Source organism: Neolamprologus multifasciatus, chromosome 3 (assembly GCF_963576455.1).
Source record: "Neolamprologus multifasciatus chromosome 3, fNeoMul1.2, whole genome shotgun sequence".
Classification (NCBI taxonomy): domain Eukaryota; kingdom Metazoa; phylum Chordata; class Actinopteri; order Cichliformes; family Cichlidae; genus Neolamprologus; species Neolamprologus multifasciatus.
The window spans coordinates 26,584,888-26,609,599 of NC_140441.1; the positions used below are offsets into that span (position 1 = coordinate 26,584,888).

The following is a 24,712-nucleotide window of genomic DNA, read 5'->3' on the forward strand; positions in this document are numbered from 1 at the left end:
ACGACATGCCAGAAATGACCTTCTTATTTGTTCCTTTATTATGTGAGTTGTAAGCCATCTCCGAGAAGAGGTTTTAGCACTTTACCAAATACGGCAGTGTGGGGCGTGGGCAGCAGCGGTTTTTGACACGGGCGACACGGGCGGTTGCCCGGGGCGGCATCACGGGCATCGGCAGAAAAAAAAGAAAAAGAAAATTGCTCGTACTCATATTGGGAATGGCACAGGCCCCGATCGGTTTTCTATGGCCCATTTGCTGGGAGTAAGGGCGCCCTCCGTTTGCGAGGTGCGCCCGCTGCTTGCGGCACAGGGAGGAGAGGGCGGGGCGGCGGGGGATTCTGTGGCTGGCTGGAGCAGCATCTAATAAACAACTCGCAAAATAAAACAAAATAAAAACAACAAACACGAAAACAGCAGACATTATGATACAGACTTATAATTTGCACCGATGTTTTTTCGAAATGCTATACGTGAAAAGTGAGCGTGAGAGCCCTCGGTGCGCCTGCTTGCTGCTGAAGTCAAAGTAAACTTGATTGTCATCTCCGCTACATACAGTCCAGTATATAGAGAGACGACGAGGCTCCAGTTACAGCAGTGCAAGTAAACAAACAATAAATATGAGAAGAGTAAGAAAATAAATATACACTTTAGGACTCGGGGTAAAGGGATCAATAACAATTTATAATTTATAATTTACAGTTTGGTGAATTAAAGTCTCACACACAACCTGTTGACACGGGAGAGGGGCCGGCTTCTTCCAAATAGAGCACATTTCCTTCATAATGTTGTAAATCCAAAACCATTATGTATTCATGATTTGAATCCTGGGTTGTGCGAAATCACAGAAATAAACCCTAGACAAAGTGAATAATATGTGAACTGAGGTGTAGGTCTATTAGGTTATGTTGAGGTGATCCTTGATATGGGGGATTTGTCTTCATACTGGAGTGCAAAATTAAAACCAATGTAAGATGGACAAGAAAAGTTCAAAGCCATCAGGTCCTCAGTTTAGAAAAAATAGAAAACAAGAGGAGGAGAAACGAGCAAGGGAGTGTTCGCCCGGGGCGCCAAACAGGCTAGGACCAGGAGACAGTTATCGCTGGATAACAGAGGGGATGCGCCGAGGAACTTAAAGCTTTAACATTATTGTGAAATAAAACTCCTGGTGGCTCAGAAATCGGTAAGATCCCGCCTCAGAATGATATGTTGCTCTGAAAAATTTTAAGTAAAACTTAGCAGCTCGTGTTTATCGCGGTCTATTCTTGGAGTAGAGCTCATTACAATAGCACCGAGGCGCGGTATGTCCGCTATCTGACATGGAAAACCTCTTAACTACTCAGTTAAACGCTTGATAAACGCGTCTGTTATACAGAACATACTCTTAGAAATAAACACGCCTCCTCTGGCATGAAAACGAGCATAGATTTCTTTCATAGCTTTATTATCTCAAGAGAGTTAAGAAATCCTGCAATAACCTATTTGATTAAACATAACCTGTTATTTGTGAGAAACTTTCTTTGCCCCCATTTTACAACAGTGTGGGTGGTTCCCTTTAACTTTTAAGCTTTATATGGCACTACCCTCTCGACTGGGTTTTATTAAGAACCTTGTAAGCATGGTATGCGCGCTACCAAACCACAAGCGTAAACCCAAACCTGGTTTCCTGTCAGCAGAAGAGGCCACATAACCTACACCGCACAACCGCACCTTTTTCTGATGTCTCGGTACCATGCTGCTGCTGCAATATTAACAGTAATCTCTCTCAGTTTAGATCACCATGCATGGAGTGTGTTTAAACCGTGATAATTCAACAGGAAGTAAAAACAAAAAGTGTTTCTGGATGTTGACCCGTGTTAAAAAAAAAACACACCTGAAAAGAGTCCTAATATTCTGGCCTGATTACCATTCAGTCTGAAAAACTGCTTCGATGTCGCTACTGTTGCTTCCTGGATACTCGCTGTTAGCTCTTCAGAGCTGCTTCTTGAGTCACTTGTGCAACAGGAGATGTGACACCGGAGTTAATGGCAATTGAACGGGATCTATGGGGGCGGGGGTGAGCTAGAGTTTATCTTCTAGTGAAATTCGCCACACCCTAGAAATAAGAAATGTACGTAAAAATGACCCTAAATAACTGTAAAATGGCAACGGTAAATTGCCATTAAATCAAAAAGGGTAAATGCTTGTAATATCTATGTTAAATTACTGTATATTGACAAACGGTTATTTGCCTTTATTTTTACACTGCTAATATGTTGAAAATGTATTAATTTTCAGTAATATGGCACATTGTCTTTGAAAACAACAGGAAAAATCTGTAACATTATCTACAATTAATCACCCTACAATTTACATAATAATTCTGTATGAATGACAATCTTTCCTGCTTTTTTCATTTGAATTTACAGTTTACAACTGTATGTTAATTACTCAAAACATACCGTGCTTTTAATTTTAACAAAGTGTCAAAACACTGTTAGAATTATTGTGAAACTTACGGTGAATTTTTTTATATTAACAAGCTCAGACTGTTTGATAAAACAGTACATCTTAACAGTAAATACGAGCAATTACTAAAAATAAAAAATGTTTTTTCTTTAAGTTCTACAGTCTCACCAAGTAACTTGTGAAGCTCTTTGATCGAAACTGCTGTTTTTAAATGTGCTATATAAATAAATTTTGATTTGATTGTGATTTGATATAAGACAGCTATTTATAATGAAAAAAAAAATTGTGGGATAATTAATGGCAAAAGGCTATTTTCTATTGTAGAACCAATTACCCTAAAAATAACTGTGTGCTTTTACAGTGTTTTTTAACCCTTTAATGCACATCATGAGTCACAAGTGATTGTGTTTTAATCTTCCTTATCATTGAAAAAAAAATACATTCAAATTCAGAATCTCAGGGATTCATCAGTTGGTTTGATCATTAAACATAATTTTTCTTATTAGTTAATTGCTTACTCCTCTCCTCGAACTTCGACCATTCATTTCTATCCGTTTATGACCACTGTGTACCCAGGGCTGGACTGGGACAAAAAATCGGCCCGGGCATTTTGACTAGAGACCAGCCCACCAGGTATTATAGGAAAAACCATAAAGCCTTTGAATGAAAACAAACGCTGTTGTGACAGTGATGTACACTGTCTTGTTGGTATATGTATGATTTCTATACGTTGTACATCAGATAAAAACTTTGATTGTAAGATTCAGATAATTATTTAATAAAAGCGAGATATTTTAAATGAGAGTAAGAAAGAAAAGTATTTTATTTGTGCCCCCCTTTCCCTGTTAATGCCCTACCTGGCCCCCTGGCAAAGCTTTGCTAGACCCGCCCCTGCACAGTTACCAGCTGTCAGCTACTTCGAAAAGGATCCTGGTGTTATTTGTCTCTCAGAAACAGTTCATAACTTCCCTTCAACTCATTCATGTCACCTAAAAGGTAAACCTGTTTCTCCATCACCTGTTCAGCTCTGATGATTCAGTAAGGACATCTCCTGGTTTCATCTTCATGTTTCCCTCTCACCAGATAACCAAACCGACATAATGACCAGCAGCTTTTACATCTGTGGCTCCAGCAAACATCAGCTGATACTAGAAATTAATATTAAATAAATTCTAACAACAGCTGATCAAACGTGCTGCTGTTGTTTAACGCTACAACCGCTGGTTTCCTCTTTCTGGCACATAGTGGGCGATAAACAAGCAAGAGAGAAAAGCTGATCAGCTGATCATTGATCAGTTTCACGATTGAATGAGAGAAGAAGAGATAGCTGACAGCGTAAAGACAGAGAAAAACTCCAGCTTTGTGTCTTTTTCCATCCTAGCTGAAGTACGGGACAAACTGTGTTCCTTTTCACCTCAATACGAAACGCGTAATATTTTCTCTAAATATGGGACAATTCCATTTTTAGGGGATGGTTGGCAACTCTACTAACTAACCTTATGAGTAAAATAAAGTTCATTATCAGTAACATAGCACCCACCCAGCTGTAGAAACTCTGTCATGCTAGCCAGTACGCAGTACAAGTTATTGTAACTGACGGTAAAAACTCAGCACAATGAAAATAAACTCCACCTAAACTTGGTTTATATCTGATCCAGATAGACTGCAGGTCATAACTTCTTACCTGAAGTTCAGTTCACCTGACACTCTGACGGGCGGGTCTCTGCTCCTCCTGCCTCCCCTTTCCCTCATCCACCTGGCCTCTTGTGGCAGCTCCACCATAGCCACCACCAAACAACTGAGTTATTTTTACACATCTGCCAGCATCTGGCCAATCCATCACCTTTCATTGTTTATACTGTTATAAAAAAAAAAATCATTGGCCCATAAAAACAAAAAATCACCATCGGCCAGTCCAGCTATGTGTGTACCCATCTTCTGATGACTACTTCCAGGAGGATGACGCACCATATCACGAAACTGTGATCATGTCAAACTAGGTTCTTAAACATCACAATGACTTCACTGAAATCCATCAGACTCCACGTTCACCAGAGCCCAAACCAAGAGCACCTTTGGGATGTGGTGAACAGGAGATTTAAATCATGGATTTATCACTGTTCAATCTGTTTGAGTGTGATACCACCTGCTGAAATTAAAATGAATTGATCAAAATTAATTTTTAATAAAATTAATGAAATAATGTTAATAAAATAATTGGTGTAGATTGCAATGTCAAGAGCAAAAAACTTAGACGAGGAGTTGTCTGTGAGGTACTGCAACAGCAGAGGGCACCAATACTTATTGGTGGTGTGTAGTCCGCCAAACCAACGAAGAAGAAGATAGCGCCACTTCTAGGGCCTTTCTCAATGGCTGTATCCCAATTCAGGGTCTGCAGCCTTAAAGTACGCAGCCTCAACGATCCTCAAGAGCCGCGTACTTAAAGACCGCTAAGGCCGGAAGTGCGAGGCTTGTGAAATGGGACGGTCTAGCCTCTGTTGCGCTGCCCAGGTTGCCTAGCAACCATAATACTAACAGCTGGAAACGTTTCATGCAGCTTTGTTTGACAGAAATGAAGGAGAAAATCTTTTGTTCATTTGTTTGTTTGTTTCTACATGAGCTTTGATCATTCTCTGATTAAGGTCAGCTATTGAACGGCGTATATTTTAAAGTAAAGGCTTTAAAACCAAGTTAGTACAAACTAGGGCTGGGTATCGTCACTGATTTCTAGAATCGATTCAATTCCGATTCACAAGGTCCCGAATCGATTCGATTTAATTCGATTCGATTCGCTTCGATTTGAATCTGGGAAATTTTGACAGTCAGAAATATTATAATTCAGATCAGTACATTTACATATTTTTGTATCTATAAAAAGGAAGCTGACACACGCAAGACTTTATCAAAGGTGTGAGCATCACAGCAGATGCCTTTGTGTCAAAGTAGCTGAGGATAAAACACAGAAAAACATGAAGGCGATTTTCCTGGCCTGGATTTTATAAAAATATTCTGCAGTACATCAAAAACGAAAGAAAACCATTAATCAACATATGAACATTACCTCTGAAGTTACAGCGGTAAGCATTTTGCATTTTGCATAATTTTAAAAAAGTTTAAATTTGTTCAGTATTGAACGGCAGAAATTAGGTTTTCTTTTCGGAAGAATGTAAAAGTATATAAAACGGGAAAAAAAAACTGCGGCCGACAGCGCTGTAAACAACGGTAGTCTTGTGCGTAACAAGCAACCGAATAATGCAGAAAACAGTACAGAGAGAGAGAGAGAGAGAGCTATGGTCGAAGCAAAACAGCAAAAGTCAGAGTGAATACATGACGATGTTTATGTGAAGCGTAGTTTGGATATTCTTTTGCTGCTGGTTCGGTCAATATTGTTTGGAGAGACATCAAACTAACAGCTTCAGAATCAGCGCATTAAGGGCGTGAACACAAAGCGCTGAACCGCCGACAGATCAGAATCAGAGAGCTGTCGGCTTTCAGCCCCGACCGTGAGAAAGGCGACATCTCACTGATTCTGATCCGCGGGTTGCGCTGTGTGTTTAAGTCTTTGTGCAGAATCCGTGTTCCTGCTCTCATTTACTGTCTTAGCTGTTTGGTGGTTGTTGAAATTTTGTGAGATTTCACCAGAGATTCTGGCATTTCGGGCAAAATAAATTTATATTAAAAAATCGATTCAGGATTTTAATGAATCGATTTTATGTTATCCAAGCCAGAATCGATTTTAATCGATAAATCGATTATAAAAACCCACCCCTAGTACAAACGTCACTAATGTCACATGACTTTGCCGACATGTGGCCAACAGGAATGTTTTAATGTTCTTCGTTATTAAACATTTGCACATAAATAAGTGACATAATATTCAGTACTTACTTAAAGTTTACTCTTCGGGCGCCCCTCATCTGCCGTTGTGGATAATCGGCAAAATTATCCACACCCACCGCCGCGCTATGCATTCTGGGATATGTTGGGCCACGAAGTCTACACCGCCACGTCCTTAAAATTCAGGGAAATGAAGGACGCATTTGAGGGCCGCATTTGGAGCAGCCTTCGAATTGGGACAGCCTTCGTCGCGTCGCGGTGACGTAATCGGCCTTAAAATGCGGCCTTTAAGGCTGCAGACCCTGAATTGGGATACAGCCAATATGCATACTTGTGCGTACTTGCGTTCTCGTTTACTCGTGATACGTCATCAGTCGGAGACCAAGTACTGTTCCAATTCGAAGTACGCATCAAGCCGAGAACGCAAAAAAGTCCCGGATGTGTTCTCGCTCCGCCCGTTTTATCGAGCATGCATCGGTGGTGACTTGTGTGGACTTGGTACAGCTAAATATCCCAGAATGCATTTCGTCCAAAACTCAAACGCGGCAATGGCGGACGAGCGGGGCTAAAAACTTTTAAATATTACTCTTTCTGGGTCACAAAATAAACTTTTAAGTTCTTTTCAAGCGAGAATGTAGTTGTGTAAACTTCAAATATCTGCTCGATTTATCAAGATATCATATATTTCCAAACGAGCTCCGACGTTTTCGGAGACGTCTGTGACCTGCCAGCTCCATACCAGACAGCGAGGTCGAGGATTATTACAGCCGCCGAGAACAGCAGACTCCCGGCACATCGTTTTCAACCCCCCGCGGTCTTTTTGCTACTCAGGTTAAACAAACCCCAAACCCCAGTAGCTGTCTATTGTATTGAGTGTCCACTAAAATAAAAATAAAAGCGTTCTAACATCTCACCTGCTTGTTTTTATTAAGGTATGTACATGCATGTACATGTACACTATTTTTATTAATAGAGATTTCACTACTGAGGTTAAACATGATATATAAGTCACTTAAATCACTTCTAAATGTTAATGTTTGGTTTATTTCAGTGTTTTATTTGTTCCTGAGTAAACCGGTTTGGCTGTGATTAAAGTTAAGCTTCATAACATATTACTCACAGTTAAATTAAGAGGGGACGGCAGTAAAAACTCCGGACCTGTGACATCATCAAGTACGCTGGTATTCCAATTGTACAAATCACGAGTCCGTGCTTGCGTTCTCGGCGAGTACGTACTCGCGTACTTGAGAATTGAGAAAGGGCCCTACTTTTAAGTTTTTTACGTGTTTTTACGTGTTTTGGAGTTTGTACGTGCTTCAGGGTTTGTACGTGATTTGAAGTTTGTATGTGCTTTGTCTCTAGGGGCCACCGTAAATATACTTTTATTTATTTCCTTTTACAAATTTAAAGTGAAACAACACAAAACACTGCAAAAACCACAACACAAATAAATATAAATTAAAACATGAAAAAAAATAAGATACACATTCTCTGTCATATGGGCCTGCATGAATAAACTTTCTGAATCCTTTATCATCTGCAACTGAAAATAGTTGTGGATGATTACTATACCTTTCTAATGTGACGTTGTTGTCCCTGGCTCTCTTTCTCTCTCCCTCCGGCTCTGTTCCTGTGCTACTGAGTGTAACTACCGCCCCTCCCCCCTCTGCCCAGCGTAAAGCACAAGGCTCGCGTGCTGAGTGAAGCAGAAAAAAAGTGCAAGAGAGAGGCTGAGAGAAAGAAAAAAAAAAAACCCACGTGACGGCTCGCGATATGGAACCGGCTCGCGTCGTTCACGTCAAAGAGCTGGCTCTAAGAGCCATTTCGTTCGCGAACGACCCATCACTAGTCAGTCGGCTAAGATATTTGAAGTTTACACAGCTACATTCTCACCTGAAAATATGTTAAAAGTTTTTTTGCGACCCAGAAAGAGAAATAAGAGTAAAATTAAAACGAAGTAGCTGCCGCCATTGTTGGAAACTGGAATTGGCTGGGCTGCGCTATGAATTCTGCAATATGGTTTTTCAATTTTGTTGCCCGGGTGGAAAATCGGGAGAAATTCAGGAGAATGGTGACTCCGGGAGATTTTCAGGAGGGGCACTGAAATTCGGGATTCTCCTGGAAAAATCGGGAGGGTTGGCATGTATGGTTGTGGCAACATCACTAACCTTGTCAAACACCTCAGAGTAAATCATATCACAGAATATGACGAGCGTATGTTGAGGCGAACTGAAGAGAAGGACAGGGACAGGTGCTGCTAGGGCGAGACAGACGTCTCTCACCGAGTCCTTAGTGCTGCAGGCAGACAAGGTGTTCAAATAGAGCACAACTTCAGTTTTTTTTATTTCTATATGATAAACTCTGCATTATTAAGTGATAAGAACAAGTAATCTGATTTCCTGTAATCATTATGATGCTATAATTTGAGATACAATAAATAAAATAAGTTTTTGTACAAAGTATCGGTATTGGATCAGTATCGTCGATACCACCCTGGACATTACTTGGTATTGGAACGGAAAGGAAATCAGTGGTATCGCACATCACTAGTGCGGAGTGAAGCGGTGCGAGAGAGAGGGTGAGAGAAAGAAAAAAACAAACCACGGCTCGCGTTAAGGAGCCGGCTTGCGTCGTTCACGTCAAAGATCCAGCTCTAAGAGCCATTTCGTTCGCGACCGACCCATCACTAGTTTTCACACCTTGGCTCATGTGATTAGGTAGAGGATCATCAGGGGGTCCTTTGTCCCTCTTTGGGGGGATACTCCCACTGGGTTTAAATCTGGGACTCTCCGCCATTTGACTGTTAGAACTGAAGAAGCTTCTCGGTGTCACGCTGGACAGAGGCCTGCAACTTGAACAGAACCCAAGCGCAGACACACAGAGCGGAGGCAAGAGGGCCAATTTATTGGTGAATATATAATATGGGTGAAAACACAATAACGTGGCAAACTGCGGTGTGGAAACGTAGCCGTGGAACTATTAGCGTGGCATGAACGTGAGGACAACTGGATCTAGGCAGGTAAGTATTGGTCACACTGGGGAGAGAGGAGAGCGGAGTTAGAGCTGGGTTGAAGTGGATTACCAGAGAAGGTAATTATGAGAGTCTCTTCACCTTACTTGCAGGAGGTGGAGGTGTGGTATCGAGGGGGAGGTGAAACGGCTGACCTGGGGTTCGTTGGATCCAAAGTGGTGAGTGAGCAGGAGGGCAGGCAGGTGAGGTTTGGAGATATTTCCCAGTGAGATGGAAAGGAGCTGAGATCCAAGCGGTGAGCAGCAGTCGACACTGGAGAATAGGTCCTGAAGCACAAGAAACAGCGTGAGTCAAACAACTTGAGATTAGCAACATGAACGTGGGAGCCGGTTACCAACATCAGGTAGTTGACGAACTGGCAGGGAGGAGATGACAGCGCAGAGCTTAAATCCCTCTTTGGCCTGATTGCCCCAATTAGCTCCAGATGCTTGAAGCTGAGGAAGTCCTGCCCACGGGCGGAGCCAAGGGTGCTCTGGCACTGATGGAAAATCCCAGCTGCTCACCCAGACCATGACACTCGGATGAGAGGTGAAACGTCTTCAAGCAACTTAAAGAAGTTCAGACGCTTTTCTTTCCAAGCTCCTTAATTTTAAGCATTATATTTTTGATCTAACTATTACAGAAACATAAAGACATATTTTGAAATCACCAATACTGTTAATCTAGGGCAGCTGTTGCATAAAGCTTAACAACAGTGGTTCTGTTCTGTTTTTAAAATGTCACACCTGACTTGACTAATTCAGTGAACGGACATACATGCAAATTCAGTCCAAGCTCAGATTGAGATATAGCTTTTGAGATTGTTTTTGTCAATCTCTGCAGTCCTCAGTGAGGATGTTGAATATTTAGGTTAATGAAAGTACAAAGAACAAATGTGGAATTCACATATATATATAGAAATATTTATAGAAATAAATAAATAAACACAGTTTGTTAAATTATTACGTTAACAGTAACAGCTGTCTTAACAGTAGCTTAACCAATATTGCATGAATTACATCACTTTTAAATCCAGTAAATTGCCTGCTTCTGCACATCTCCGATAAATTACACCAGTAATTTTGTGGCCAACCATTGCAGACAGGTAAGAGAGCGCAGACTGTCATTAGCATCACAGCGCATTCTTTTGTCACACATTAGGTGATCAGTCAAACAGCTCACAGTTCACACAGAGTATAGATGGATATTAAGAAATATCAAACTTCCTTTCTTGAACGGACATTAACAAATAAATTCAATCGTAACTATAGCATCAAATCACATCCGTCGTCTAGTGTCGCTTTACATCGTAAGGTAGAGAGCCCACAATATTAGAGAAAGAATCCCACCAATCAGACAGCCCACTATGAACAAACAATCAGCAACAGTGGGAAGGAAAAACTGCTGCAACCTCTGCTAGAACCAGGAAATCTGTCAAGACTGGTTGGGGGTTAGGGCAACAGATGCAAGTCTTCAGAGCAGTGGCAGTGTGACTTTCTTTGTATATACCTGAACCTGATTTACCTTTTAATTTTCTTACTTTTCAAAATACAGGTGGTAGGTAAAATACAATCCTTGAGATAGTAATAACACAGTATCCTCAGCAAAGATGAATTAAACAAGTTTTATTTTAATGGAAGTTTACTTCAAGTCTTCAGATTTTTACTGTTTTTTATTTGATTACTTTAAAGTATATGATTACATTAGAGTAATTAAATGAAGACAGTTTTGATGGAGCTCCTGACCCAGCCCAAGCTCTCTATGAAGACGAGGAAAAACTCCCCTGGGGGGGCCAGATTGACGGGAAGAAACCTCGGGAAAGCCCATTCAAAGAGAGATCCCCTTTCCTGGGATGGCTGGGGGGATTACAGGAATTCCAAAACACTGAAATTTAAAGTGGGGCAATTAAAAAAATTATTTCCTGTCAAACAGAAAAAAAGAAAGGTAATTCATATATCACACATAAATGATAATATCTGAATTGTGTGTGTTTGTGTGTGTGTGCGATAGGTTTATCTCAGCCAAGTGTGATGCTGTAGGCCCTCCAGCGTCGGCCGCATCTCCGGGACTTTGGTTAAACACGCGTCCAAGAAATCCTGGCAGTCTGGAAAAAAAGGAAAGAGAAAAAACATGAAGATGATAGTTCCAGTGGTCCAAGCCATTAGTCAGTCTTGAAGTGTGACGTTTTCTTACTTTTGGACAGATGTCTTTTGAATTTCAGGCGCTTGTTGAGGAAACTCCTGGTGTTAAAGTCCCCCGCATGAAGTGCTTCGTACAGAACCACTCCCATTTGCCACACCGTGGTGGGTCCACACCTGTAGCAACTGCGCTTGTACCACTCGGGAGGGGAGTAAATGTCTGTACCTAATAAACAGACACAATTGCAATTTCTTCTAAAACAAAAGGCGAAAATTGTGACATCTGTGAAGAGCAAGAGCAGAATATGTTACCATAGAAGACGCGGTACTGCGACCGCTCCTTAACAAAGCAGCTCAGTCCAAAGTCGATGATACGAACACGCGGTACATCTGAGCCGGTCTCAATGAGAATGTTCTCACTCTTGATGTCCCGGTGAAAGATGTGTTTATCCTCCAGGTGCTTCGCAGCATCAACCAGCTGCTTCAAAATGACCTGGAAATAGAGCAGGGCGATATGACCAAAAATATTTATCACGATATACATTTGAAAAGTTGCGATAACGATATAACTGACGATATAATTGACACTAGACAAAATACTTTACAACTCCACAACTTTATTAGTGCAAAAAACCCCATCAATGTATTTTCACTTAAACAAGCAGCTGTTTTTTATGTCCATTAAAGTTATATAAAAATGTAACCGTGCAAATTCCTTGCTGACAGTTTAACCAAAAGGCATTTCCAGCGGAAATCCTCAGCATAACTATGTATAATATCCACAAAACTTAAAAAGAGGTTATACACACACAATAATATAGTAATATAGTAATATAATGTTGAGGCGCAGTACGTATCACTCCGCGAGGCGCCTGCCTACGATAGCCGTAATGCTCCGACAATCCATCGAGCGGTGCGGCTTCGTAGCTTAGCAAAGTCGCCGTGTACATAATATCGTTTCGAGGTCAGTAAACACAACCAGAATTCATACATAAGGCACACGGGATTATAAGGGGCACTGTCGAGAAAAATCAAAGGATTGATTTTAAGTGTGCAGTATTTTCCAAACAACACGGTAATAACGACGGCCCGCTAGCATGCGCTACCAAAAATTGTGCTTTGTTGTGTATCTGACGGACGAAAGCTAAACCAGTTCCACACCACTGAAGTTGCAGCATTTTTACAAACCAGTTCTGGTTCATCCGCTTCATTCAACGATCCGCTCTCGCTCTTCTCATTCTGCGTCACCGCCATGTGCGTATGTAAACATAGGCACTGCGCATGCGCGTTTTACCCATATTCTATCGCGATATTTCATTTTCCTATCGTTGCCCAAAATTACACCGGTATTACTGTGAACGGTATGATATAGCCCAGCCCTACTTGGAAATGATGAAAAAGACAATAATCAATCAATAGGTTAATGTTTCTCTAATACTCTGTGCTTTGATTGAATGATGTACAGTCTAAGGCTCTTCTAAGGCAAGTCAACTTGCCTTGGCCTTGTCCTCTGGCAAAAATCCTCCATTTTCTTTTATGTATTTGTCCAGGTCCACAGCGGGGACAGGTCTCTCCATCACCAGGATCAGCTCTCTGCCAAAGTCAAACCACTCCAACAGAGACACTGGGGCTGATGTTACCACTGATCCATCTGCTTCAGCTGCAAGCTTCAGCATGATGGCAACTTCCGCTGACAGATGCTTCCCGTTATCATCCTGAAATATTTCAACAAAGTGGATGATGAGGCACAGACATTCCACAGGTGAACGCTGCATGCAATCCACTAATGTAAAAACAATTCAAGTCTTGCACATTTACCGTCACTTTGCAGTACACTTTCTCCTTTGGGATGTGTTTGATGGCCACCTAAAAGACACAGGGCATTGATGAGCATTTCCTCAGTATGACATAATTAAAGGTGTAAAACAGCACACGTCTCAGCTTACGATATTATCCCTTATCTGCATTACTGCCTGTCTTACTACCACCATCTGAACACTTACTGGTAAATGATCCTTTATGCGGTAGCCAGCAAACACTGCTCCGCATCCACCTTCTCCAAGCCGCTGCTCCTCCACGTATCTCGCTCGGAAGTCACCTAAACAGACAAACACAAATTGGGTTTTACTACAGCTGTCACACAAATTACTCTCTGCTGTACCCTAAATGTTCATTTTGCTCTTCACCTGAATATAAAAGCCAAGCTGCTTGCTACTTACGTTTCTGTTCAGCCACTGACTTTTTGGCAACAGTTTTGCTTTTGTCCTGGTCCACGTTCTTTTTCTTAGGTGGGTCCCTGCTGTCTCCCGCAGCTTTCCTTTTGCCAGCCTTTTTGTTTTTACTGCAGCTCTCTGAAATCTCTATGCTGCAGTCTGCAGATGTGGAAAACACCAAAAGCACATCAGCTTAATAGACAAATATCTCCCAAACACTAATATCTTAAAACTAGCAACCAGATGTACACTTAATCTACCCCTCACTCAACTAATTAGCCTACCTTTACCAGTGTCCAACCAGGAAGATGCCTGCCCCTTGTCACCGCTCATATGGTCAAGAAGTTTACACTTTTTTGCTGTATTGGTTGTCCCCGCTTCATCTTGTTGGACCTTTCGCTTGACTCCTCTGACCACATGAGCATCTGAGCTGGTGGAAGGACCAGCCTGCTCAGTGACCCTCCTTCTTTTTATGGGGGTCTTTTTTTCAGGACTGGCTTTTCTCTTAGCCATCCTGCTCTTACAATCTATAAACAACAACACATTAGTGAAAAAGAGCGCTCGACATCAGGACTAGAAGGATTTTGATGCCATTGAATTTTAAATTACTATCACTTACAATATAATAACAAGTTTATCCTTTTGATAAAAAACACACCAACATGAGTCCATACTAGGTCTACTAAGTCTAGATACTGATGACACTTCTTGCTCTGTTTTCACTGCTCAGTCCAAGAATAAACTTGTCACATTGTTTTACCAAAAGACAAAGTGCCCCAGTAACCTTTCTTTGATTAGACATGTTGCACTTACGCTAGTTTCAATCAAAACTAGGATTTAAATCGTCTAAAAATGAACCATTTTATACACAGAGCCTCAACATTGTTAGAAATGTAGATTTTGTTATTTGGGGGATTTGAGCTAGATTTTCTTTCTTTTTTTACTTACTTTGATCTCCTGGATCTTTCTTATCTGCCTCAGTCGTAACTTTTCTTGTTTCCTTTTTCATCTTAATTTTTTGAGAACTTTTAAAATAGAAAATGTCGCCTTAATGAGTGAATAGTCCTTCAAATGTCTGGATGCTTGACTTTTCTAACTAAGCTGTAGAAGTCAGTTCTGTAAGTGAGCTTTAAAAGTAAACTCCGGAGACTATGGCAACACAACATTAGAACCTTGCCTTTTACTGACATCACTGACTGCCAGTAAAAGTGTCCCAAGTAGTTTAAAGAAAAACACTCAAAGCCATAATATTCCATATAATTCAGTAATTTCACATTAAACTTTCTTTCATTATCCTTTCATTATTTGTTTAAAGACTTGATGTGTGGATGCTACTATGAAGACTTCTAGTTCAGCAAACACTAATAAACACTGACTAGTTTATCTGAGATAAAATATAACACTTTTTTATTAAGTCAGTGTTAACTCTATTTTTTTCTGTTAGGATCATTCAATAGTACAAAGCGAGGCTAGGTCCACGCGGCAGGAAGTGATCATCAATTTCTATCACTTTGTCAAAGGCTGAGCGTAGGGTGTCACCAGTGGAAAATCTTCTGTGGGGCGAATCATCGGAATCGGCGTCGGACAACCCTGTATCACCACTGAGCGTCACGCAGACACTACACACTACTTAATATTGTGATCAGAACCCCACATACTGCACCAGAAGTTTATTAAATCCCTGCCAACGTGTTCCTAAAATTAGAAGACGCCACAGGCACAAACTGACTGCAGCCTTTATTCCATGTGTTTTGTCTGTGAATGCCCCCATGTACACATTTAACCTGCACCCACTGCAACACCAATAATGTCCCGGGGCAAAGCGGGGTTTGGTGAACCAGGAGCTGCGTGCAGCCTGTGTCCACCAAAGCCTGGTGTATACCCCCTTGACACCTTATTAGAATGCTGTACCTGCAGGCTCTGCTCCTTCTGCCCTGGCAACCAGATGATTCTCAGCCAGGGTGGCTTGCTGGTCGATGGCAAGGACCTCTGGGTGGGCCACTTTGTCCAGAAAACCAATGATTGTAGAAAACATGGATGATCTAACAGTTCTCCAAAAGTACATATAGTACTTACCTAAAAAGCAGTTAATGTCATGTTGCATTTATTTATTGTTATTACATTGTCTTACAGCAGCTAATTAAAAACCATCATCTTAACTACATGTTTTGTTTTTTTGTTCTTTGTTGTTGTTGGGGTTTTTTTTGCAGTTGTCCTGTAGGTGATGGTGTAGCACAGAGACTGAACTAGTGGCTAGCTAACATAAGAAGGATGTACTTGAAACTTGCATCTCACCTTTGCAGCGTTCACTTTGAAGAGAATGTCTTTACTAGGGGTGCAACGATACACAAAATTCACGGTTCGGTTCGGTTCGATACTTTGGTGTCACAGTTCGATATTTTTTCGATACAAAAAAAATGTTCATGCCTTTTTAATTTGTCATTTATTAAATTTTCACACCACATTCTGCACCACATCTCTGTGCGTTCATCATTTGTTTGAAGCCAGCTCACCTCCTGCAACCACTTTTCCGAGAGTACGTGCTTCTTTTGTGGTTCGGACTCCTTCTGACATTTCTTTGGAGGTGGAGGAACATCACAGTAATTGCTTAAAGGAGCTTCTTCGACATCTTTAAGAGTTCTAAACAAATGTCTGTCCTCCTCCTGAAAATTTTATGTGCGCAAACACGCGTTGCAACTTCTTATCTTGTGCGCGTTTTTTATTTTGACAGCGAATGCGCACCTGCAGACCACTTATGTGCAGCCCTGGTTATTTAGCTCGTCATATTGCAGCCACAGAAATTCTTTTGTCCATGAAACCATAAAGCTGCACTTTCTTTTTGCCTTATAGTCTGATTTGTAATAACTTTTCCGTTTTGTGGTAAGCTTTTCTTTGGCTGTCACTCCTTCACCCTGACCTGTCTTATTAGGCTCAGCAGAACTAAAATATATATCCTGCTGCTTTTACACACCCACTCACATAACGCTCAGCGATTCTCTGCACGATCAACCTCTCACATGTTTAAGCTTGCTGCGGGAGATTTCACTTGTCATGTTTGCATAGTAAGCTAACGATTGATAAGACGATGTCAGAGGAATTGGTGCGCAAATTATCATCACTCACCAATCAGTGCTGTCGCTCTCTATACACAGTTCCCGGGATTGCAAAGTGAAAGCAAAAAACAAGCGCAAATTCAAGCGCGATTTCAATATGTCACATATTGACAGTGGCTCGATGCCAATGACATAATTACCCAGCTACATTTCCGAAAGAATGCAAAAGCATTGACATATATTTTTCCTTCCTACGATAGGCCGACGGGCAGGGCAGAAATAGATTTTGGTAGCCCGACTGGAAAAGTCGCTAGCCCCGGGACGTGGGTTACCCCGGGACAACACGGCAAATCTCCGTTAACGAGCTACCGCGGATCGCCCAGTGCATGGGGCTGGACAGCCAACACGTTAACGAGCTAACTAAAATGTGTCCCAAATATCTGTATCCCATCAGAGGCTAGTTTCTTAAAGGAGAAGTAGTAGCTGCTCCACCATGGGACCAGTAGGACCTCCAGCACACAATGAACACTTAATTAACATTAACACATTTATTAAAACACAATTTTAAACAATAACCCTTTTCTTTTAGTGTGTTTCAGTTTGTTCCTACCGCTCCATTGGAACGGTGTACTTACTGGTCTCTCCAATGTAGAGGTCTGGTCATTCCTCGCTGCACTGTACAGCATACACCACATTGTTAAGTTTGTGTTTTGGAGTTTTGTCTTTCGGGTGAACCATTGACTGTAGAAAACATGGACAACGCGACAGGTCCCCAAAAATGAAGCCAAAACGTCTCTATCGCCCCCTGGTGTCTGGCTGCAGTATAGGTCATAAACCCCGCCTCCTCCATGTTAGCGGATGGGACTGGGGTCAGACTAAAATAAATTAATTCTCCTTAGATAATTTTTTTCCAAAGATTATTTCTTTTGTTTTCAATAGTTCTCATCACGCTGATTGATGTTCAAGGGGTCTCCTTTCCCATAAGTTTGATTCTAATTCCTACCGCGGTGATGTTAAATTGGGGTGAAACGTCATCATAAGAGCTTTGACTGACAGCTGCAGTCACGGAGAAACTTGCGTATCTCTGTTCGCGAATAGCAGATAGAGCGTAGGCTCTGAGAGGCGGGCCAGCGTTTACGCTACGAAAACACGACCGAGTGTTTTAACCTGACAGCCTGAGGTGTTCTTCAGTAAACTGGACTACCCGACAGAAGGACCCGAGGCCCCGCTGCACTTTTTCGGTAACTTAAATGTGTTTGTAAGCTAATCCGTAACTACCGTCCATAGCTAGCTCCTGAGACCTAGCTAGCTAAAATGAGCACTCGGCTGTCAGGGTTCGTTTAGCTAATCTGTGCAGGTGAATGAATTTACTAAAGAAATCAAGAGAAACGCCCTGGGCTGCTCAGTCAGTAATTACTGTTACTGTACTTTTATTACAAGTATTATATTATACTGTAAAAGCAACAGGCTGCACCCTGCTTCAGCTCCTGTGCAGAGCTGAATATTAAATATGTGCAAACAACAGCATGTTTTCAGTCTCTTGCCACATCTGTAAAGACAAACATTTTTTTTAAAAGCTTGTACTTCAGTAACTCCTCATTAATCAGGAACTATGGATTAAAGTACTGTAGTGTACTGTAATACTGTACTGAAAAAATGTAAGAGAAGAACTTCAGATCCTGAGTGTGTGAGGACAGAAGAATCAGCTTTATTTCAATATTGAGGGATAAAATTTATTTAAAATTTATTTATTTATATCTGAGTTTGATGGTTCTGTTGTCTTTGTGATTACAGGAGCTGCCCTCAGATTCAGACCTCAGCCCCATCGAGTGACAGCAGACAGATCATCCAACATGTTCATATGTTAACTGTAAAATGAACTGATGAAAACAGTACAAAGGTTAAAGTACCACACGTACTGTAGTGAAAGCTGCAGTTGTTTTATTGATAAAGTTAAAGACAAAAAAACAAAAGGATTAATCACTCATGTAACTGTGTCACTATATATCAGCATTAACAGGACCTCAGTTTGGTGTTTCACAAAGCTGCTGATCTCAGACCTGCACAGCTTCCGTTTTAAACACTTGATGTACTCAGCTGCATGACGAGCATATGAGATTTTGTCTAACACAATTAAATAAAACCTGATGAAGGTCAAAGGTCGTCACTTGTATGTTGAACTACAAACTTGTCATCTGGAATTCTTTCACAGTTTTTTGCAGATAGTGTGTTATTTACCATAAAGTGATTCAGAGTTATTCATACCAGAGTAACCAGAGAGGATCACATATTTTTAAATATATAACTTTCTACAGGACTGAATATAATATCTTTATGTAAAAGTCCGGAGCCTCTGGGGAGTATCTGAGTATTTATTACATTACACAAACCAAAGGTCTCATCACAGTGTTGATGAAATGCTGGGTTTATCCATCTCCTCGGGTGGGCCTACGGAGGAGTGCTGAAGATTTCCCTGTGAGGGAGCTGCTGGTGAAGATCTTGAGTCCTGCTTAATCACTGCCATGAGCTTCAGTCTTCCTGGTGTTTCTTAAATGATGCCTCTTACAGCGGGTCAACAGAACTTATGGCACAGGACAGCTGTGATGAAAGAAGTTTCTCCAAACCTCTGGACCCAGGAAACCCAGCTTAGTCCTGATGGTCTCCCTCACTAGTTTATCTCCAGGGTAAATGTAGCTGTTGATATAATATGGACTCTATTATTAAATGAAAAGAACAAATTAGACTACACTACTGAAACCTGCTGCTGTTTTTAAAGTCTCCATGTTTCCAGGCTGTAGAGATTTAAACAGTTTTAGATCCATTACACTCACAGTCTTATGTTAAAATCTCAAAGGACAGCATTATATTTTTGATATTAACAGTAACTCTGTGGAGTGTGCAGCTGATCTCATCGCTGTCTAAAAACGGATAAAAAAAAACATAAGTGTTGAAGACTATTAAGAGTAGCAGGTGTGTAGCATCGCTAACTAGCTAGCAACAAGCCTTCAACACAATGCGTATGCTAGCGGCTAATCTAACTAACGAATTAACAACAGAGTGATATTAGAACTATAAGATGATAAGCTGTGTGTCTTTTTTATAACAGTGACATAGTTGTATTTACCTTAATTAAACGAGTCGTCAGTCGCGGTAAACCAGCAAAAAAACTCGAGCAGCCGGGCTACGTAAAAAGTGTAGGGGGGCGTGTTTGCGGTCACGTCCAGCGGGTGTGTGGGCGGGAGCGTTACACAGTCGCTCCACCTCAAGTCACTACTGCGCAGACTCTGGCTCCAAATTTGCAAGATGGCAGCCTCCACAAGCGGGATATTTTGGCTTCATTTTTGCACAATGGTAGGAGGCGGGGTCGCGTCGTCCATGTTTTCTACAGTCAATGGTCCAGACTGAATCGGCTCAGCAAGGGAGGCCAGCAGCACCCTGCACTGAACCAACAACCTTCAATTTCATTGTAATTATATCATTAGACGTGAAACGTATATCAACTGTAACCATAGTTCGCTTGGTCAGTTTTCTTGTTGCATTGAAAGCATTCCTCTGTCACAGGTTTTGCCTTCAGTCCTGTTTAGTTAGATAAAACTGTAGTTAAAGGAACCTTGTTTTGCATGCTGGAGATAATTTGGGCTCACATTGCACTGGTGGCTTCTGCTTTAGTCGTACACATCATTTCTGTAGATACTGTTTAATGACACAATCTGTTTTTCAGGGTGGTGATCCAAATCAGTGTGGAGCAGAATGCACCATAGAGACGCACAACTCTCCTGTTGAACACCTCAAGACTGAAGGTACACCAGATATAGGAGGAATAAAATTTGAGTCAGTTAACTGTTTAAAATATTTTCACATCTGACAGCCAGGTTTGCCATTTTGATTAGGACACAACATTTTTAGGGCATTTTGTCATATGATGTTGTGCTGTTTCTTAAATGTTTTGTGAAAAAAAAAGAATGGTTCACCCACTCTATTCTAAATCGGAGCATTAAACAGTTTAAATACTCTGACTTTTCAAATACTCTGACCTTGATACCTCTTCAAAGCCGTGTGAGGTCACTCCTCAAACAAACTCTCAGGACAGTTAATACAAAACTGGAAATTTTTAAGACTGTTGCCTCTCATAATTGGTGACAGAGTGGAATATGGAACCGATGATTTTTAACCCACTGCATCCAGACTGCAAATGAATTGTGCATGTGCGAAGCCACTGCTGGCATGTGATCTGCAGCAGCAGAAGAAAAGGACCTGTGAGGCTCAGTAACAGAGATTTAATTAGAAAAGTACAGAAATTTTGCGCCAAAAAATATTATTTTTTCTGTATCGATATCTACTGAATCAGTCAGTACTAAAAAGGTATCGTGTTTTGGTACCCAGCCCTACTCGCATTTCAGTTCAATTGCAGTTATGTCAACGATACAATTCAGTATCCCAATGCATGACGCTAACTTCATTTCAGTTTGTTTGTTTTCATCAACAAATAAAGGAGGTTACATATAAGCTAGAGCAGGGCGATATGACCAAAAATATTTATCACGATATGCATTTGAAAATTTGTGATAACGATATAACTGACGATATAATTGACAATATAATTGACACTAGACAAAATACTTTACAACTCCACAACTTTATTAGTGCAAAAAAACCCATCAATGTATTTTCACTTAAACAAGCAGCTGTTTTTTATGTGCATTAAAGTTGTATAAAAACGTAACAGTGCAAATTCCTTGCTGACAGTTTAACCAAAGGCATTTCCAGTGGAAATTGGCCGACATATCCTCAGCATAACCATGTATAATATCCACAAAACTTAAAAAGAGGTTATACACACGCAATACGGTAATATTATGTTGAAGCACAGTACGTATCACTCCGCGAGGCTCCTGACTACGATAACCGTAATGCTCCGACAATCCATCAAGCAGTGCGGGTTCTTGCTTAGCAAAGTTGTACTGAAACATTTGACAGATTTTCGAGCGCCGTGTACGACATAAAATCGCTTCGAGGTCAGTAAACACAACCAGAATTCATACATAAGGCACACGGGATTATAAGGGGCACTGTCGATTTTCAGAAAAATCAAAGGATTGATTTTAAGTGTGCCGCATTTTCCAAACAACACGATAATAACGACGGCCCGCTAGCATGCTCTACCAAAAATAGTGCTTTGTTGTGTATCTGACGGACGAAAGCTAAACCAGTTCCACCACTGAAGTTGCAGCATTTTTACAAACCAGTTCTGGTTCATCCGCTTCATTCAACGATCCGCTCTCGCTCTTCTCATTCTGCGTCACCGCCATGTGCGTATGTAAACATAGGCACTGCGCATGCGCGTTTTACCCATATTCTATCGCGATATTTCATTTTCCTATCGTTGCCCAAAATTACACCGGTATTACCGTGAATGGTATGAAATAGCCCAGCCCTAATATAAGCTACTTTTTTATTGCTCAAAACTTGTCTGAACACAGACTGCACTTGTTGGTCTACTGTGACGTAGGTGGTTGAAGAAAACAATTTCCTGTTATTTTTAGGTTGTACAGTCCTGATCAAAAGTTTAAGACCATTTTAAAAAATGGCAAAAAAATCACATTTTGCATGGTTGGATCCTAACAAGGTTCCAAGTAGAGCTTCAACATACAACAAGAAGGAATGGGAGTGTGGCAAAACACTTTTTTGAGCATGCAATTTATTAACCCTCTAAAGCTGGTCGGAGCGGGCACGCTCCATTTTGCGTAACTATTTTTAAATCACGGTAGAACCGGAACCACGTAAGGTAGCGCAATAATTCTTTTTGCATATGAAACCGGAGGAGTTGTACTTACATCTTATGCCATCAGCTTGTCCTAGGTCACAGTTTCCTTCCACATATAGCTTTGGAAAAACTGCATATAAAGCGCTTGCAGGAAAAGAAACATAATATTCCAGAAACATGCTTTGCCGATCAGATCAGCTGTTTATAACACTTCCTACATTGAAATAGACATCAGCGCGAACTATCGCATGTCCGCCATTACCTGCCCGAAACCGGAAGTGACGATATTTTTGCGAAAAATGAAGTTTTTTACTTATAGGCCTAATAATTTCCCCCAGGGATCAATAAAGTATTTTGATTCTGATTCTGATAATCCTATACTGGTGTTTTTAAAAGTCATGTTTTGATTCATGCTTTTCTGAATAGTTTCTGGGATGCTTAGAACTCAGATTGCACTGCTTTAAACACTTTATTTAGATGCACATGCTGTTTTCTTTGCAAATTTGCATTATAGGATTTATTTTTGTTTTTTCTGCAGTATATAAAAATTGGTGTATCTCAAAAATAAAACTGAAGACACTCAAAATAAATTTCCTGTTGTTGTAAGCTATTTTTTGCAACTTTTTTGTATTTAACGTTTTGAGGGATAAACCTCTTAAATTTCTCTAAGTAGAAATAGATGTAAAAAAAACAAACGATTTTCAATTTTTTTGTAGTTTATTGCACTTTTTTTTGCAATTTATGTATTTACTATGGACGTAATGCATACATATTATTACATTTTGGGCTATAACAGTTGTACTGATGTATAGCAACTTGAAATGCTCCCAAAAATGGCACTACAGCATGTAAAAAAAGATAATGTAAGCTCTGGCGGACTCGGTTCTATGGTAGGTCTTAAAGAGTTAAAAAGAAAGCTTTAACTGAAACAGGCTGTTTTACAGCTGATCAAGAGATTTTTGGACCACGCCTCCAAAAAACAGAAATCAAAGTTCCAAACTTGAACTCAGTAATGAATAGGTTCGCTGTTATTGTCGATCACTTCATGAAAGCATTTCCATGAGGTGAGTGGGAACATTTTTCCAAGTGGTGAAGACGGCCACAAGAAGGGCGTCTACTGTCTGGAACTGTTGTCCATTCTCAGTTGGATTTAGATCAGGGAAAGACGCAGGATGGTCCAAAAGAGTGATGTTATTCTCCTGGAAGAAGTCCGTTGTCCTACGGGCATTGTGTACTGTAGCGTAAACCCAGTCGTTACCACACAGATGAAGGCCCTCAGTCATGAGGGATGCTCTCTGCAACATCAGCCCTATCATTCTTATTGCCTCATTTGTTGGACCTTAATGTTTTAGATGACATTCTGGCTAAAACAGCTGCCAGTAATTTCGTGTAAATATAAACTTTTGTATAAAAAAACATGTTTTGTATTATACAGCTCTTCTGTGCTTTGTCAATAGGAGACAGTAATCAGGCTTATTAAAATTGTATTTTAACAGGTTTACATTATATTAGTTTTTTTATTTTGATGTAATTATAGTGCAAAAACCAAAGTTCACTGTGAATTTTACATTTCTCAACAAAGTATACCGTTATGTATTCTGCATTATCAGTATATTTTCCACGGTGAAATTCTGGCAACCACAGCTGCCAGTATTTTACTGTAATATTGAACATTTTAATATTTATTTTATACAGTTTCACTGTATTTAACAATGCAAAACTGTAATCAGGTTAATGGAATGTTTGTTGTTTTTACATGAGTTACCATGAACAGGTTTATGATTCTTTATTGAGAATTTTACATTTATCAACATAGTATACCGTTATATATTCTACATTATCACTATATTTTCCACGCTGACATTCTGGCAACCACAGCTGCCAGTAATTTACTGTAATATTCAACTTTTTAGGTATTATACCATATTATTTTATACCTTTTCACTATATTTAACAAAGTGGGTGTGTGCAGCTAGCTTTTCGCTAGCTGCTATTAGGTGATTAGCTTAGCTTAGCTTTTAGCTACATTTAAGATTTAGATATTGGCAAAAACACAGTTTAGTTTATTTTATTAGTCGTTTCTTGTGGTCTGGCTCAAGAATTAAATGAGGATTATTGCCTTTGGTGTTACTCTGGGCTGTAACTTAAAATTGTGCTTTCTGTAATTTAGTTTGTCAGTCCTTCTCTAGCTATTTTGCTGCAAATTGGCCAGTTTCTAAATACATAACTAAATTTAGCTTATAATATCACCATTG

General features: G+C 40.4%; 3 protein-coding genes across 6 annotated transcripts in view; 1 reads left to right on the forward strand and 2 right to left on the reverse strand.

Annotated features, from left to right (window-relative positions):
- Window positions 1-517: 517 nt before the first annotated feature.
- The window catches only part of LOC146522323 (myeloid-associated differentiation marker homolog), a 29,476-nt gene continuing 5,281 nt past the window's right edge, over window positions 518-24,712 (forward strand). Inside the window, exons 1-2 of one of the 3 annotated variants that reach the window (XM_085153719.1) lie at window positions 13,100-13,189; window positions 20,415-20,493. The gene's annotated coding sequence lies outside the window, so the exon portion shown is untranslated. Of the gene's footprint in view, window positions 1,178-13,099; window positions 13,190-19,608; window positions 20,160-20,414; window positions 20,494-24,712 lie in introns of those variants that run through there. The other 2 variants (XM_085153718.1, XM_085153717.1) reach the window with 2 other exon arrangements.
- LOC146522324 (uncharacterized) lies at window positions 8,322-10,777 on the reverse strand. Its single transcript, XM_085153732.1, has 3 exons — window positions 9,649-10,777; window positions 9,397-9,576; window positions 8,322-9,314 (listed from the first exon to the last, which is right to left on the reverse strand). The coding sequence occupies exons 1-3, from the start codon at window positions 9,820-9,822 to the stop codon at window positions 9,291-9,293; spliced, it is 378 nt and encodes a 125-aa protein (XP_085009858.1). The 5' UTR covers window positions 9,823-10,777; the 3' UTR covers window positions 8,322-9,290.
- LOC146522325 (serine/threonine-protein kinase pim-1-like) lies at window positions 10,900-15,697 on the reverse strand. Of its 2 annotated transcripts, none has more exons than XM_085153702.1 (9): window positions 15,552-15,697; window positions 13,925-14,167; window positions 13,647-13,799; window positions 13,431-13,525; window positions 13,246-13,293; window positions 12,924-13,142; window positions 11,740-11,920; window positions 11,483-11,653; window positions 10,900-11,393 (listed from the first exon to the last, which is right to left on the reverse strand). In XM_085153702.1, the coding sequence occupies exons 1-9, from the start codon at window positions 15,673-15,675 to the stop codon at window positions 11,302-11,304; spliced, it is 1,326 nt and encodes a 441-aa protein (XP_085009828.1). In that variant the 5' UTR covers window positions 15,676-15,697; the 3' UTR covers window positions 10,900-11,301. The 2 variants fall into 2 exon arrangements, with proteins under 2 accessions (XP_085009828.1, XP_085009829.1); XM_085153703.1 differs by lacking the exon at window positions 15,552-15,697 and adding an exon at window positions 14,589-14,821.